The 19,181-nt window shown below is 35.7% G+C and overlaps 1 protein-coding gene across 1 annotated transcript in view; it reads left to right on the forward strand.

The window, feature by feature from the left end:
- LOC150089129 (coiled-coil domain-containing protein 63-like) overlaps window positions 1-19,181 on the forward strand; it is a 95,890-nt gene that overhangs the window by 40,800 nt on the left and 35,909 nt on the right. Inside the window, exon 7 of the mRNA XM_090388461.1 lies at window positions 7,765-7,914. Within this exon, the coding sequence (XP_090244587.1) occupies window positions 7,765-7,914 (150 nt within the window). The remainder of the gene's footprint in view (window positions 1-7,764; window positions 7,915-19,181) is intronic.

Here is a 19,181-nt window from a genome sequence, read left to right on the forward strand (position 1 = left end):
CTGTTCCGGGTAAAATAATGGAGTCACTGGTTAAAGATGCATTGCAGGATCATCTAGACAAGACTGCAGCAATAATTCAGACACAGCATGGGTTTGTTAAGGGAAAGTCTTGTCTGACAAATTTGATAGGATATTATGATGTGGTTACAAAGGAACTGATTGCGAAAAATAATTTTGATATCATATATTTGGATTTCAGGAAAGCTTTTGACACTGTTGCACATGGAAGACTATTGTACAAATTGGAGCAGAATGGTATTAAGGGTAAGTTGCTACAATGGATAAAAGGATGGTTAAGTGCTAGAAGACAGAGGGTGGTAATCACTGGGTGCTGCTCTTCTTGGACTAATGTTATTAGTGGAGTCCCACAGGGTTCGGTGTTAGGTCCATTGTTGTTTTGTATATTTATCAATGATATTGATGAAGGTATATCAGGCTTAATGTCGAAGTTTGCAGATGATACAAAGGTTGGCAGGGTTGTTAATGACAGTAATGGCAGTGTGCTACTGCAACAGGATCTAGATAATTTGGGCAGATGGGCTAAGAAGTGGCAACTGAAGTTTAACCTTGACAAATGCAAAGTACTACATATGGGTAGAAGTAACCCCAGAGAAACGTACCAACTGTGTGGTACTACACTTAAGGTGGTAGAAAATGAAAAAGACCTGGGAGTAATTGTGCAGGCAGATATGAAGTTTTCTGAGCAATGCAGACAGGCTGCCAGGGCAGGTCATGGGGTTTTGTCAATGATATATAGGAATTTTGCTAGCAGGGAAAAGGAGGTGATTATCCCTCTGTATAAGGCAATGGTCAAGATACGGCTTGAGTACTGCGTACAGGTCTGGAGGCCTCATTTTATGAAGGATGTAGATTTACTTGAGCGTGTACAGAGAAGGGCAATAAGATTGGTGAGGGGAATGAAGGGATCCTCTTACCAAGAGGCTTAAGTTCTGCAAATTGCAGTGGATGGAGACTAGGCACCTGCGCGGTGATCTGATTGAGGTATATAAGGCCTGGAATGGGTTGAGCACGCTGAATTCTGATGGGATCCTTCCACTTTTTCAGATTACGAACCTAAGGGGGCATAAATTCAAATTAAGAAAGGACAGATGTAGAATAGATGTGCGGAAATTTTCCTTTAGCCAGCGGGTGGTTAATTGCTGGAACAAACTTCCATCTGTCGTTGTGGAAGTTGATAGGTTGAATAAATTTAAGGAGGAACTGGACAGGCATTTGGAGGGAATGGTGTGATTTTTTTTTTTTTTTTTGGCTGATGCTGCATAAGCTCATACATTTGCTTTCTTGCATCACATGCCACTATTACTACTACTACCTGCGAGGTGATCTGATTGAGGTTTATAAGGCCTTGAATGGTTTGAGCAACCTCAATGCTGATGGGATTCTGCCTCTTTCCCAGTTTAATCACCTGAGTGGACATAAATTCAAATTGAGGAAAGACAGTTTTAGAATAGAAATGTGGAAGTTTGCCTTTAGCCAGCCATGTGGTTAATTGCTGGAACAAACTTCCATCTATTGTTGTAGAAGTTGACAGCTTAAATAAATTCAAGGCAGAACTAGACAAACATTTGGGGTGAATGGGAAGGGTTTTTTTTTTTTTTTTTTGGCTGATGCTGTATAAGCTTGTTTCTTGCGTGATATGCCTCTACTAATGCTAATGATAATAAGGCTTTGAATGGTTTGAGCAAGCTCAATGCTGATGGGATTCTGCCTCTTTCCCAGATTAATTGCCTGAGGGGACATAAATTCAAATAGAGGAAAGACAGTTGTAGAATAAAAGTCTGGAAGTTTGCCTTTAGTCAGCCATGTGGTTGTTTGCTGGAACAAACTTCCATCTATTGTTGTAGAAGTTGACAGCTTAAATAAATTCAAGGCAGAACTAGACAAACATTTGGAGTGAATGGATGGGTGAAATGGGAAGGGTTTTTTTTTTTGGCTGATGCTGTATAAGCTTGTTTCTTGCATGATATGCTTCTACTAATGCTAATGATAATAAGGCCTTGAATGGTTTGAGCAAGCTCAATGCTGATGGGATTCTGCCTCTTTCCCAGATTAATTGCCTGAGGGGACATAAATTCAAATTGAGGAAAGACAGTTGTAGAATAAAAGTGCGGAAGTTTGTCTTTAGCCAGCGTGTGGTTGATTGCTGGAATAAACTTCCATCTGTTGTTGAAGAAGTTGACAGCTTAAATAAATTCAAGGCAAAACTAGACAAACATTTGGAGTGAAGGAATGGGTGAAATGGGAAGGGTTTTTTTTTGTTTTTTTTTTTGGCAGATGCTGTATAAGTTTGCTTTCCTGTGTCATATGCCTCTAATAATGCTAAAAGACACAAAGAACACTACATTTACTTGAATTACTTCAGTTATACAGCAGGTTAAGCTAAAAATAAATAATGGACAACAATAAATATAAATATGAATCATACAAATGGAAAATGTACATGTTTAATTAAAAGTTAGCACCTTTTTTTAGGCTGTTAGCTGCTGGGGAGGGAGTATATACAATCAATACTATATCTCAGCCTGGTTATCCTTTGCTCTGCAATATTATTCACAATCTATGTTAAGCGTGAGGAACATTCCAATAGTGTTGGAAGGGAACATTCTATAATTCTGTCAATAGAATTCTGGTTGTCTAAAGGCATCCTTTGAAATCAACTGGGCATTTAGATTGTCACCGAAAGTGAATGTCTTAAGTTCATATGCATATGAAAAGAAATTTGTATGCATTGACAGAAAGGAGCTGTAACAATGTGTAACCAATACCCCAAGCAGTAGTTCCTGAGGAACTACTGCTTGGGGTATTGGTTAGAGTTGAGATACTTGTCTTAATATACTTGTGTTTTCCTTTTTGTCAGAAGCACGATGAGTAGTTATACCATAAACATGAGCAAAACTGTTTACCCTAAACATGAGCAGCAAACAATTAACATGGGTATACCATAAACATGAGCAACAAACATTAAAAAAAAAACACCTTATTGGTGCCTCCAGAAATAAAAACTTAAAAATTATATCCAAAATGAAAGCTATATTTGTTTATAGATTGGCTGCAGTAACCACTGAGAAGGATTTACAAGACTGTGTGAGGACACTTGCTAAATAAAATCTAGAGTGACAAAACTGGAATGAAAATATCAAAATAAATATTCCTCATTTAAAATTCCTTATAATTTTGTATATGGCTGGTGCAGCAAAAGCCACAGGCTTTTGCTATACCAACTTGTTCCAGTACTCAACTTGTTCAGAACAAATTTAGTACTGGAACAAGTTGAACAAGATCAGAACAAGGCAACTTGTTCCAGTACTCAACGACACCATGGCTAAAAGAAAACTTCTATAATTTAGTCTAAACCTCTTGCATTAAGGAAGCTTAATGATTATGTAATAACTGAGAGCAAAGCAGAGGGATATTAATAGTAATGGAGGCATGTGATGCAACAAGAAAACAAGCGTATGAGCTTATGTAGCATCAGCCAAACAAAAAAAAAAAAAAAAAAAAAAAACAATTTCACACATCCATTTCCTCTACACGTTTTTCCAGTTCCTCCTTGAATTTATTTAACCTCTCAACTTTCACAAGTCAGATAGAAGTTTGTTAAAGCAATTAACCACCTGCTGACTAAAGGAAAATTTCCGTACATCAATTCTACAACTGTCTTTCCTCAATTTGAATTTATTCCCCCTCAGGTTTGCAATCTGATCAATCAAAACAATCCCATCAGAATTCAGTGTGCTCAACCCATTCAAGGCTTTAACATCTCAATCAGATCACCTTATAGGCACCTAGTCTCCAGCCACTGCAATTTGCAGAAGTTAAGCTTTTCTTTTTAAGAGGACCCCTTTGTTCCCCTCACCAATCTTGTTGCCCTTCTCTGTACACACTCAAGCAACTCTACATCCATCCTAAAATGAGGCCTCCAGACCTGTACACAGTACTCGAGGAGTGGCCTGCCCATTTTATTTTTCAAAGGGAAAATCACCTCCCTTTCTCTACTAGCAAAATTTTACTATATCGTTGACAATACTCCATGACCTGCTCTGGCAGCCTGTCTGTATTGCTCAGACAACTTCATACTTGACTGCACAATTACTTCCAGGTCTTTTTCATTTTCTACAACTCTAAGTTGAGTACCACACAGTTGTTACGTTTCTCTGGGGTTACTTCTACCCATATGCAGTACTTTGCATTTGTCAATGTTAAACTTCAGTTGCCACTTCTCGTCCATCTGCCCAACATTTCTAGATCCTGTTGCAGTAGCATAACATCATTACTGCCATTAACAACCCTGCCAACCTTCTTATCATCCATGCAAACTTGGACAGTAAGCCTGACAAACCCTCATCAATGTCATTGATAAATATAGAAAACAGCAATGGGCCCAACACTGAACTCTGGGGGACTGAACTAATAACATTAGTCCACGAAGAGCAGTGTCCATTGAGTACCACTCTCGGTCTTATCCCACTCAGCCATCCTTTTATCCATTGTGGTAACTTACCCTTAATATCATACTGCTCCAATTTGTACAAGTAGTCTTCCATGCACAACAGGGTTAAAAGCTTTCCAGGAATCTAAGTATATGATATCAAAATTAATTTTTGCAACCAGTTCCTTTGTAACCACATCATAGTATCCAATAAAATTTGTCAGATAAAGACTTTCCCTTAACAAGCCCATGCTGTGTCTGAATTATTACGGCAGTTTTGTCTAGATGATCCTTCAATGCTTCTTTAACCAGTGACTACATTATTTTCCCCAGAACAGAAGTTAAACTAACTGGTCTATAATTACTTGTGTCACCCTTAGATCCCCTTTGTGAATTAGGGATACATTTGCACATCTCCAGTCCATGGGGACTTCCCCTGAGTCCAAGGATGCTCTCATAATTATGGCTAAGGGTTTGTTTCAGGTTACACCTTGAATACTGTATACAGGTCTGGAAGCCTCATTTTAAGAAGGATGTAGAGCTGTTGGAACGAGTACAGAGAAGGGCAAAAAGATTGGTGAATGGAACAAAGGGTTGCTCTTATGAAGAAAGGCTTAAATTTTGCAAATTATGGTGTCTGGAGATTACGCACCTGCGAGGTGATCTGATTGAGGTGTATAAAGCCTTGAATGGTTTGAGCATGCTCAATGCTGATGGAATTTTTCCTCTTGCTCAGAATAATCATTTGAGAGGGCATAAATTCAAATTGAGGAAAGACAGATGTAGAATAGATGTGCAGAAGTTTGCCTTTAGCCAGCAGGTGGTTGGTTGGTGGAACAGACTTCCATCCTTTGTTGTGGAAGTTGATAGCCTAAATAAATTTAAGGTTGAGCTGGACAGGTACTTGGAACGAATGGAGGGGTGAAATTTTTTTTTTTTTTGTCTGATGCTGCATAAGCTTGCTTTCTTGCATCGTACGCCTCTACTAATGCTAATGCTTACTTACTTTGCTGCCTCCTTTAATATAACTGGATGGATCCCATCCACCCCAGGTGCCTTACTTAATTTTAACTTCATCAATTTCTCCTCCACTTTGCTATCAGTTATTACAAAATCACTTAGCTCCCTGTTAGAGTTTGATAAACTTCTGGCATTCCCCTCATTGAATAACTCCTCATGTGTTATTCAATGTACATGCAAAATACTCATTCAAATTATCAGCTATCTGAGCAGGATCATCAACAATTGAACCGTTGATATCAAGTGGACCAATCTGATTCATCCCCTTAATTCTAGAGTTTATATAAGTAAAGAAGTCCTTGCTGTTTTTCTTAGCATTCTTGGCCAAAGATTTCTTGTAATCTGCCTTCGCTTGCTTAATCTCGTTTGTGACTTGATTACAGACTAGCTTATATCTGCTATAGGCTTCTGTGTTGCCTGATAATTTATATGCATCACATGCAATTTTGGTCTCTGCCTCGGGTGTCATTAGTTCATCTGACATCCATTTAGGCCTAAACCTTGAACAATATTTCTTAATAGGTAAAAAGCCTTGTAGCTTCCAAGATTAGTTCCTTGAATGCTTCCCACTTAGAATTTGCTGTTATTATCATCATCATCAGTTGGGCTCACTGTACAGAATTTAAAAACTGTCTGAGACCACTGTCGTTACCTTTACGGAAGCAAAAATCCTTCCCTTTATCCCTGATGGTAATTATATCTTGAAATAAATCCCACATCAGGACACTGTGATTACTGCCACCTAGTGGTACCTTTATCTTGTACAAAAAATTACTGATGATAACCTGATCAAGAGTATTAAACTCTCTGGTTGCCTCTTGTGAACATACTGCTACAGAAAACAATCATCCAATAAATTCACAAAAGTCTTGCTGGTGTGTGAGTGACCAACCCACAAGTTCCAGTCAATATCTGGGAAGTTAAAATCCCGTATATAACACAATCTGATTTACTGGCCCACTCTCTTTCCCTGTACAGTTCCTTATTATACTCATCAGAGTCATTAGGGCTATAATACACTCCTACTTTCAATTTTGATCTCCCAGTACTTATGTCACACCAAACTGACTCGACACTGCACTGTCCAGCGATGTCGACTGGCTTCACTTCCTTGGATTTTATGTGTTTCTTAACTAATAGTGTAATCCCTCCTCCCTTCCTATCTTGTCTATCCTTCCTGCACACACATTGTACTCCCCAAATTCCAGTTCTGCATTCTTTATATCTGTGTGACACCATGTCTCTGATATCCCAACAATATCTGCCTTTGATGTACTGAGCAATACCTCAAATTCATCAAATTTATTTACCAAACTCCTAGCATTGGCGTATATGCAAGTATGCATGCACCTGTTCCTATTGTTAGCTACCCTAACACAACCCATGTGTTTACTTGCACCACAATGACTCCCAGCAGTCTCTGAAATACTCTGCATCTTGTTTTCCAGGCTGCTGCTCATTCCAATAGAAGCAGTGCAAGAATTCCTTTCACCTCTACCAGTGGCTACTGTTAATCTATTAGTCCTTGTATTCCCCCAAGCTAGCAGTTTTCCAACCCACCTAACACTGCCTCGATAGCATCAGCAAATATTCTTGCACCCTTTCTATTTAAGTGTATCCCATCCCTGTAGAAGCAGTCTCTCCTGTTAACAAGTACAGACCAGGCTGATAAAAATTCTACCCCTTGAGCCTTGTACAATCTTTCCAGGGCCGAATTGATCAACAAGGCTCTCATCATATCTTCTTCTTATTGTCTGGGCAGAATTGCAGACACTTTCAGATTCAACCCTAATTCACAGCTTTTTTTCAACAGTGACCTCTGTGCAGTGACCAGTTGTGCCACTGTCTATGCAGACATAGATTTAAAGGCAGTATAACGTATACTGCATTTATTTTCATTTTTTTTAAATAATTTTGATGTTTATATTCTGCTGTTTAGTTGGTTGCAACAAGATTTGATTATAGTAGTTATAAATTTTGCAGTTACTAAAACTTTTAATTTAGATTTTAATTATTAATTTCACATCTAAATTCTCTTGCTAAGGACTGGAAATCCAGAAAATCCCAAAATCCAGAAAGCCTCTGGTTCCAAGAGTTATGGATAAGAGGTCTGATACATATAGTATAGGTGCTGTTACAGGCAGAGCTTGTAATAATAGATGGTTAAATTGTCTATTGTTACTTCTTTGTATAGAACTTCAGCCTATGCAGTGTCATTAAGGGAAGTATATTTGTTTTGCTATTTTTTTTTATATATGAAATGAGTAATTGGTTCTTTTCTTTCATCTGTCTAGAGATGAGGCGCAATACAGAATACAGATATTACAGGAACGATCAGCTTTGGATCAGGCACAGATGACTGATCAGTTAAAAGATCTTCATAGGATGGTAGAACATGATGAGAAATTAATGGAATTTAGAGCTAGAAAAGTAAAGGATAGAGGGTATGACTATTTAATTTATATAAATTTTGAATTTGATACTTAATTTATTGAAGAACATTGGTTTTTCGTTTGAGTGGCATATGGTACACATTTCTTGAATCTTTTGATTATTAGTAGTGGCAAATATAAATAAATGCACATATATATATACAGTATATGCACACAGAGTTTCATAATATGTGGTGGGTCTTATTTTCAGGATTTATTCAGGTGTTGAAAACAATGAAACAGTTGTTTCATTTAGCTGTAGAGTTTTCATTAGTAATAAATAAAGAATAAGCAAACATACCTAGTAAAACATTTATTCATACTAGGCCTGTGTCTGCTTATTCTTATTTATTATTTTTTACTATTGAAAACTTAGTAGGCATTGTTTAAAATTTACTCATTTTTATATGAACTTTTTTCATCATTTCTAGTTCCAGAATTAATCCTGAAAGTATAACTTGCATGTTATAAAACACTGTGTGTGTGTGTGTGTGTGTGTGTGTGTGTGTGTGTGTGTGTGTGTGTGTGTGTGTGTGTGTGTGTGTGTGTGTGTGTGTGTGTGTGGTTTATAAATAAATAGAATGATAATGGATGAGGAATTCCAGAGGAGGAAAAAATGTAATAGATATCTGATACTGAATCTCAAAAGATCAGGACAAATATCACTGGAATGCAAACACAGTAAAACAAGGGAAACAGTTTCTGCTGCTTTGAATTTCCACTTATTTTTGTGTTGCTTAGTGTATTATTCAGCTCCATGATCTTTCACCTTTTCAGTATTATAGTCAGTCTTTTTGGTGACTTTTAAATTTGTTCTTTTTGGACTTTTAATAATTGTGGCAGTTTTATGCCTTGTATTACTCTAGCTATCTTACTATGGTTTACTACTCTTTTCCATTTTTTCTTTTTTTTTATCATAATGCCATATATTATTTTCTATGTAAGTTTATGTTAGCCAGTTATCTGTAATTATAATTATAATAATTAATTTATAATAGTTGCTGTTACAGGTAGATAATACAGTGGATTCTGGTTATTTGGGCAACCGGTTAATTTGGGCAGCCATTTATTTGGGACAAATCTTAAAGAACAGAACCCAATCGAGAAAATAGCCACAAGTTTACTTCGCTGAATTGGGACAACATTCCATTTAATCGGGGCAGGAGACCGCAGCACTGGAGATTACCCTACGATGGTCTCTGACCATACCTCATGGTTTGGTTGTATTTCTGGAGGTCACAACCATAAAACAAATAAAAAACAATTAACAATCACCTGTTTAATGGGTTTTTCTGTTAATACAATCTATTATAAATGGATAGTAAACTTGCAATAATACCGATAGCTGGAATTCTGTGGGTTATTATGGTGAAATGTGTTTACACTTCCATGAAATCTTCAATCATATAAAAAAGTTAATTTTCAGAATCTTCTCTTCATTACTATTTTTAAAGCTTCATAACTTGTTACTCCATTCTCACTTGCGCATATCGTGTTACTTGCAATTTGTGTGCGCCGTGTTCTTTGTTATTGATTGCTTATCTTTTTACTGTTTTAAATTTTAACCCTCACCCACAAATGTCACTGAACAGAAATGTCAACTAGTTCATATGTACATATTACAGTACATATTAATTATTCCGATTATCATGTATATTCTTCTGATTTTCACGTATAATTTAATTTTTTAATTGGTAAGGTAATAAAGGGTAAATTTGTGCTTAATATATCTCTTTACTTTTATAGCCTGCGGAAAATATTCCTCCTATTTTCACTAATTAGAATTGCTGTTTAATAGAATTAAAATTCAATTCACAAATGTGATCACAATGACTGGCGCTTAGTACACATCGTATAGTGAATGGTACTTTACTATGGTGAGTCCATCGTAATGTGATTTTATTGTACAGTGAACCAATTGTAATTGGGTCCACTGTGTTTTTAACTATTTACGTGAAACTTTGCATAACTGGGGCAGCCGCTTAATCGGGGCAAAATGCACTAGTCCCAATGTGTCCCAAATAACTGGAATTGATTGCATTAATATATAAAATAGTGTGTTAAAATTTTTTTAACATATAATATTATAATTTAGTTTATAAATACTTAACCTTAACGACTGACATATTAGAATTTCAAAACACATACAGCTATTTCCTGATCAGCTTAACTACAATATCCAGGGTTATCACTAACATTTATTCAAGTGTAATTTTTGGGAGTCACACTCCCATAAGCTAAGTACAAGCTTTATTCATTTATTCTAGTCTTTATTCATTCTTGTACTTTTCACTTTCTGTGTACTGTTTATTTCAACACTGATCTATTAGTGTCCCCGGGCAGGAGTGTCTATCTCTATTCTAATTTAATACTTAATTTTTCCTCCCATTAGTAAAAATGCTATACAACTATCTTTGATTGTATCGCATAACAGTTAGATAAAACAAACAAGTAAAAGAGTATATCTACTTCAAGCTCTTTCTATGCAACACACTGCAAGACTTCCATCTAAAACTGAACCTACTCTAGCACCAGAAAATATAAAAAAGCTAATGCAGTTTAGTTAAAAGATGTATATATTTAATACCACAAAATATATGAATGCAGATATTTAGACCATGTGTAAAATATAATGTGTTTTGCAGCATCATCTACTGAAAATTCAACAATAGAATTATAAATATTAGTATTAGCCATACAGGAAAAAAAATATATATATATATTTATAAAAAAAAAAAAATTTATAAAAAATAAATGAAAAACAAAAAAGAAAATAAACTATTTATTTGCTTCCTTCCTCACACAGGTTAACTATCCAGATGACTTTTGAACTTGCCTAACTATTAGCATTAGTATTAGTAGTAGCAAATTATGCAAGAAAGTAAGCTTATAAAGCATCAACAAAAAAAAAACAACAAAACCTACAGACTTCACCCATCCATACCCTCCAAGAATTTGTCTACTCTTCCTTGAATTTATTCAAAACCATCCACAGAAGCAACTTATTCCAGTAATTAGCAACTCGTTAACTAAAATAAAACTTTCTGCAACCCAGTTTAAACTTCTTTTCGTGTAATTTGAATGTATGGCTCCTATTTCTGGAGTTGTGTGTAAAAGTGAAAATTTCGCCTTTATTCATTTTACTATCCTTTCTCAGAGTCCTGTAGACCACAGTTAGGTCGTCCTCTAAGGTGCCTCATTGCTAATCTCTGTAGCCCCATATTTGAAGTCTTTCTTTATATGGACTTCCTTTTGCAAGTCTCACCAAGTGGGTTGCTGGCTTTTGGTCCCTATCAATGTCTTTCTTGGAACACTGTGTCCTTACTTAGGCAGAGTATTTCTAGTGCAGTTTTATAATTGTCTTATACAATGGTATTTCTGTATCGCTACAGGTAAACATTTAATAAATCATAAGTAGAACACTATGGGTCCTCCTTTCTGTCTGTGTGCATTGCATAAGAACTTTCAGTCTGCCTGTATTGTAAATTCGAAATCCATATCTTTTATTTAATTTTTGAATTCAACCCCACCAAATGTATAACAATCTAAAGAGTAACTATTAATCACAACCCTGCTGTGTCCTGTAGCCACGTGGAATTCATCTAACAATCTCCTCTGTGATCCCAACATGTCCCAGCCTATACAGTAACATCTCATGGAACAGAGTCAAATGCTTTGCTAAAATCCAAATAAATAATATTGAAATTTTTTCCTACATCCAGCTCACAAGCGACTGTCAAAATAGTTAAGCAGGTTCATTAAACACGATTTTCCCTTTTAAAAACCATGCTGTGTTTCTTCCAGAATTCCATTTCTATCTAAATGATCCTGTATTGCAATCTTGATCTTTGTCTCCATAATTTTTCCTACTGCTGAAGTCAGACTAACCAGTCAGTAGTTAACCAATTCATTCTTAGAACCACTTAGGTACTGGTGATACATTGATATTTCTCCAATCCAAAGAAATATTTCCTGACTCCAGTGAGTCTTCACAATTAACTTTAATTGTTCAATGCACTCTTTTGTCACCTTAATGGGTATGTGCCTTCAACTCCAGGAGCCTTACTCATCTTTAAGCGCGAAGGTTTTTCTAACAAATAATCATCTGAAGTTTTTCTAACAAACAATCTGTAGTCACAATTCCCAGCTTCACTTGCACAGTTTCTCCCCTTTGTGAAGAGTCTTTCATCTGTTAATGTCAGTGCTGTGTGAAAATAGCTAACCAGGTTAGCATAACCATATTGTGATTTATATTCTTCATAATTCTATTTCTATTTGTTCATGTATTTCATTCTTTATTATTGCTTCCATGATTTTCTCTACCACTGAAGTTAGACTGACCTGTTTCTTTGTTACCTACTTCACTCTGAGAGCTGCTTTTATGTATTGAAAATACACTGACACTTCTTCAATCCAAAGTAATCTCTCCTATGTTCAGTGATTCCCTCATAATTAACCTTAATAGTTCAGTGCACTCCCTTACTGCCTTCTGCAAAATTACTGGGTAAATGGTGTGAACTCCAAGAATCTTAGCTTTAGGCATGAAAGTTTTTCTAATTCTAACTCAGCTATTTTTCATTATTGTTATACAGCTGAATAATATTTCACTATTGGTATTTCATACCACTCACCTTGCACAGCCTCTTTTAGTGAAGAATCATCATAAAAGGTCTTTAATCTGCAAAAGTTGAAGTGCTCAATTGATCAGCATCAGTTGGGTTATCCAACACTTTTTCAAAACCATTGCACACTTGTCCAGTCTGATTTTATATATATATATACAGTGGATTCTGGTTATTTGAGCCACTGGTTAATCGGGGCAGCCATTTATTTGGGGCAAATCTTAAAAAACAGAAACCAATCGAGAAAATAGCCAGGGTTTACTTTGCTTAATTGGGACAGCATGCCGTTTAATTGGGGCAGGAGACCGCAGCACCGGAGATTACCCTACGATTGTCTCCAATCATAGTACGTGGTTCGATCAGATTTCTGGAGGTCACAACCATAAAACAATAAAAACAATTAGCAGTCACCTGTTTATTGTGCTTTTCTGTTAGTGTAATCTATCATAAACGGATAGTAAACTCGATCTTATTGAATTTGCGATAATACCGACAGCTGGAATTTTGTGGGTTACTATGGTGAAATGTGTTTACACTTCCATGAAATCTTCAATCATATAAAAAAATTAATTTTCAGATCTTCTCTTCATTCCTATTTTTAAAGCTTTGTAACTCGTTACTCCGTTCTCACTTGTGCGTATTATGTTACTTGCAATTTGTGTGTGCTGTGTTCTTTGTTATTGATTGCTTACCTTTTTACTGTTTTAAATTTTAACCCCCACCCACAAATGTCAGTGAACAGAAATGTCAACTAGTTCGTATGTACATATTACAGTACGTATTAATTATTCCGATTATCACGTATATTCTTCCGATTTTCACGTATCATTTAATTTTTTAATTGGTAAGGTAATAAAGGGTAAATTTGTGCTTAATGTATCTTTGCTTTTATAGCCTGTGGATAATATTCCTCCTATTTTCGCTAATTAGAATCGCTGTTTAACAGAATTAAAATTCAATTCACAAACGTGATCACAATGACCGGCGCTTACTGCACATTGTATAGTGAACGGTACTTTATTATGTTGAGTTCGTTGTAACGTGATTTGATTGTACAGTGAACCAATTGTAAAGGGGGGGGTTACATTGTATTTTTAACTATTTATGTGAAACTTCGGATAATTGGGGCAGCCGCTTAATCAGGCCAAAATGCACTAGTCCCGATGTGTCCCAAATAACCGAAATGGAATATATATATATATTCACATACATGAAAAACTGTTTGTCTCTCATTCTTTGTTCTCTGTCAGATACCCTTATCAAATTATTTTTACTGACTTTTCAATTTCTCTATCAAATAAAGCACTCCAAGTTCTTCTTGAATACAGAAGAGAGATTTTAATCCCTATACTGCATTTAAGAAGCATTTGCTAAAATCTTCACTGTGTTTATGTAATGGGTAGTCATGAAGTAGTTTTATGTAGTTGTACTTCTTTAGAAGAAGGGCTGATGTTTATTTAATTTTAATGGGCTATTACCTTGAAATTTACTATAGGGGTCTTTAAGAATATTCTAAATAAGTCCTAAAATTTTGAGATGGATTAGAGCTGCTGTTTCAAATATATAGTAGTTTTTGTGTGTGTGGTGGGGCTGTGAAATTAGAATTGGGCATGAAACCTCCACAGAAAACAACAGAACATACATTGAAAATGTGGTATCCATTCAGATTTTCTAATTCTCAAGAGTAATGTATGAAATTTTATTAAAAAAAAAAAAATCTGAGGTTTTTGTTTGTCTGATTTTAATTAAATTTGGAGTAGCAAATTTTTCTAATGAAAACAGACATAAAATTGCATGAAAATCAATAACACAGTAATTTGACTGAGAGTCAAATTACTGTATGTATGGACAGATTGACATGTTGTAGCTATGGGCTACCATTACATTTGCAAACATGCATCTTTAAATGGGCTTGGTTGGATGAAATGGTTGCACAAAATGTAATCTAGCTAGGAAATTCACCAAAACAGACATTCCACCATCAATATTTGGAGGGATAATTGAGGCTCTCCTATGGAATCTGGCAATGCATTTTGATAGGAAAACTGGACTTGTGACTATTCAGATTGCGAAGAAATTTATACCATATAGGCAAAGGTAACATCATCCAGAATGATTCCACCTTCCTTTCTAAGTTCATCACAGGGACATGGGACTATGGCTATGATCCAGGAACAAATAAGTTAATATCTAATCAGGTGAAAAATCCATCTGTATGACCGAAGAAGGCAAGATAGAGTTTCTTCAATGTGAAGAGCATGTCGATTATGTTTTTCAATAGCACTTACATTTTAGAGGATTCAAAAGGTTCACTGCAAGAGAGATAATGAAAAAGATAGATGCTCTAGAAATGCCCCAACAATAACAGATTCACTGAATAAGGTCAATTATGCTAAATGCGGTCTGCTTTGAAAGGGAATCTATGGAATAGCTGTCAAATGAAACCATTTATGTTTGCTTTTTATTACGACCTAGAAACATTTTGGTAGTACCTTGTATAAGTTTAAGGCGCCTCCGTAGCCAGGTGGGAAGGAGCAGCAGTGCGTAGCACGCGCTTCTTGATTAGACCGGGGTTCGAGCCCGTCACCACCAAATACGGAGGATGCGGAAAGGTCAAGGAATGACCACCGCATATCCCGAAGCAATATGGCCTTAGTTGCTAATGCTCCTAAAAAAAAACAAACAAACAAACAAACTGTATAAGTTTACATCCATCACTTTATTATATTACATCACTATGATTGCTTAAGGTCATAGAGTTAAGACATTTAATTTGAAATCTTGCTTAACCACAGGACAAAATGGCCCTCAATCTACAATTTTTTTTTTATGGTGACCTCAAATATGAAAGGTATAAGAACCTATAGCACTTTATTGGGTTCATAATAAATTCAATTTATTACCAAATTGAATTCCAGATACCACCACCCAGATGGCACCGTTTCGGAGCTTGCTGGCTTCTCATCGGTGGGTGGGCAGGTACCCTGGTGATGCAATGATGACAACCAAGTTGTGAGGTATAACTCCACAAGCTCCAAAACGGTGCCATCTGGGTGGTGGTATCCGCCTAGAATAAGTAACAGTAGTCTTCTTCACTGGTGAAGCATTACTTATTCGAGGTAGTGCAATATCATACTAACTCATTGTGAAGGTATTGCCAATTCCTAGTTACTTAGGAATTGGCATCCAGTTACTTAGTAGCTGACTGCGTGTAGAAATGGTGCACTTGCACTAACTTACACATCAGTTAACTATTTCACAACCTGAAGCTTATAGCCCTGAAGTGCTCTATGATCTTAATTACTTGCACACCACTAGACATCTCTCATATTGTGCAGTTATACTTTGCAACTGGGTTGTCATCATTGCATCACCAGGGTACCCACCCACCCGCTGATGAGGAGCCAACAAGCTCCGAACCGGTGCCATCTGGGTGGTGGTATCCACCGAGAATAAGTAACAGTAATCTTCTCTATTGGTTCGATGAGGTAGTGCAATATCATGGTAACTTGTGAAGATATTCACAATATGAGATGTACTTAATGATTCCAATTCCTGGTTACTTAGTAGCTGGCTGCATGTAGAAATGATGCGCTTGCACTAACTTACACATCAGTTAACTATTTTGTAATCTGAAGCTTATAGCCCTAAAGTGCTCTATGATCTCAATTTGGGATTTAAATAATAACAACTTATTCTGAAATGATTTGATGTCACCATACAAATCAGAGACCAATTTTCTTTTCCTTGTAGTTTTAAATTAAGAGTATTTAAATGACTAGAAATGTCTGTAAGAATTGCAAGATCAAGCAGCCACTCCATATTTGATAGTTGTTTCATTGGTTTCCATTTTTCTATCATAAAAATATATGCAGTTTAAAGAAATGGTATAACACTTCGCCACGACAAATCCATCTCACTGCACTATGTAAAATTACATCTTTGTATTCAGCTTCAATTTCAGAAAGAAACTGTTGAAACATGTGGTGATTAAGGCCATGTGATCTTATAAAAGTTTGAAGATCCAATCCTACAGAGGGCCTCTTAATGCATGATGCAGTGAATTCCAGTTGGAGGTTTAGCTCTGATATCTACCATTTTCTTGGTTATTCTATCCATGAGCCCAAAAATTTTCGAAAATATTTGCACCTGTAGTTGTTCCATGCATACTCTGTAGATCAGCTAAATCTTCAACTGGTACAAAATTATCATCAATTCCACATATGACGATAAAGAGTTCGGCTGTGTCATTTACATCAGTACTGTCATCCATTGCCACACTAAAATATTGGATTCATTTGTTTTAAATTAAGAGTATGATATGCGTCTAGACATATCAGAGGTCCTAACATTTGATGTTTTCCAAAAGTTGTTCGAACAAATTCTTTCTAATATCTTCTACTTTTCGCATAATTGTTGAGACAAACTAATGTCTTGTATCATTGTTTGTTTCTCCTTACAGATTTCTTCTATAACTTTTAACAAACAATATTTAATAAATTCACCATCACTGAATGGTTTACTTTCAAAAGCAATCAAATGTGCAACTTGATAACTGGCACTTACAGCAGATAAATTTCTTGACTGATATGTTTTCAGCATGTTTTGTTGTTTCCTTAATTTGTTTTGTAACTTTGAACACTTTTCTTTTCACAACACTCCTTTATATTGATTGTAAGATTTATGCTTGGAATCATAGTGTCGTTTTAAATTATATTCTTCTTTAAAAATGGACACAGTCTCCTTACACACCAAACACACTGATTTTTCTTTAATGCTTGTTCGATGAAGAAATAGTCTTCAGTCCACCTTTGATGTTATTGTTAGTTTGTTTGTTATTTGGTTTTTAGGAGCATTAGCAACTAAGGCCATATTGCTCCGGGGATATGTGGTGGTCATTCCCTGACCTTTCCGCATCCTCCGTATTTGGTGGTCACGGGCTCGAACCCCGGTCTAATCAAGAAGCGTGTGCTACGCAATGCCGCTCCTGCCCACCTGGCTACGGAGGCGCCCCACCTTTGATTAAAAACACGACAGTCCAAATCGATTTTCCTCTTTTGGAATATTTTTTTTGATGATTTTTTAATTCAATACAAATTAATAATAATTATGAACAACTTATGTTATATAAAAAGTTATATAACATAACTTGTTATATAACATAACATAGTAGAATTTCACAATATGAAAAGTTTGATACATATATAACCATATTTAGCGCACTGGACTACATGTACCCATTTGGTACAGTCAAGCTTAGCGTTTGCATGCCTGTACATGCAGTAGCACGACTCTCTAAAATACTGTTTTAGTTCACTCTCTGTGCGGGCCATATGAAAAATTATTTGTGGGCCGTAGGTTGGACACCACTGCTGTAGCCAATTCAGTATACTTAAAAGAAAACTATGAAAAAAAGGTTAGGCTTCTTTTTGGAAAAAAATTCAGTGCAAGGATAATGGTTGCCATGGCCTGCCACTTGATCAAAAACTTGCTAACACAAAAATGCCCCACTTTCTCTGTGAGTGCAGTACTTGAGCAAGAATTGAATGGAAAATGTGGCCACCAAGACAAATACTGAAAATTTGGTGTCAATCTGACACTAGATTCAGAGATAATTAAAGGATGAATTAATCGCATTAATCGAGGCCAGTAGTTATGTACACATTTGTGTGTAATACCTAGGTAATATTCTGTTAATGAATTGTGAAAAAAACTTTACATGATCGAAACAAATGGACTTTGGTTTAGTAATCAGTAAACATGCATAAATAACTGCCACGTACTTTTACTCAAACCCCAGATACACTGTAAACCAGTGTAATAAAACAAAGAAGTTTTGTAAGATTATTAGTAATAGCAAAGCCTTTAGTATCTCTATCAGCTGAGTCCATATAACTAGAAAATGGAAGCTAGTTTGAATTGTGAATAATAAAATTGCAAAGGAATATTAGTTTCTAATTAGAAAAGTTTGATTGGAGAAAGTTGATTTCTTTCAAAGAAAGAAAGTAAAAAAGTTTTGAATGATTTTTAGAGTTGAAAGAGCATTAGAAGGAAGACACATCTGGTGTGTATGGGCATGGCACACCCAGGGTCCTGAGCTGGATATCATCATTCTTCTCTTTCTTGGTGATTCCCTTCTCTCTCTCTCTCTCTCTCTCTCTCTCTCTCTCTCTCTCTCTCTCTCTCTCTCTCTCTCTCTCTCTCTCTCTCTCTCTCTCTTAAGGTGGCTCAGGAATTTTTTTTTTTTTTTTGGCTGGTGCAGCATAAGCCTAAGGCTTCCTTGCACCATATAGCTAATAATAATAATAATAAAATTAATTCAATTTCAATGACAAAATTCATTTCTTGCCTCAAAAGTAAAGAGATTTGGATCATTTGGATCCAAAGGAGTAAAAAAGATATTCCAATTAGGAAATCTCTAAAACAAATATCAGAATGGAATCATGGAGTGAATAATAATAAAAAAAATAATACATGAGTAATTCATAAATAGCAATTTATAAATAGGATTACCAGAAAGTAAGTTGGATGTGGACATAACTGAGATTAAAAATGAGATCATATATATATATTTATGAAATCAGTAAGGGAATTTTCTATTTAAATATTCTAAGTTTAGAATATTTAAATAGAAAATTTTTAATCGTTAATAATTAA

This window comes from Mastigoproctus giganteus, chromosome 2, assembly GCF_048544385.1.
Source record: "Mastigoproctus giganteus isolate SK-2022 chromosome 2, ASM4854438v1, whole genome shotgun sequence".
Taxonomy (NCBI): domain Eukaryota; kingdom Metazoa; phylum Arthropoda; class Arachnida; order Uropygi; family Thelyphonidae; genus Mastigoproctus; species Mastigoproctus giganteus.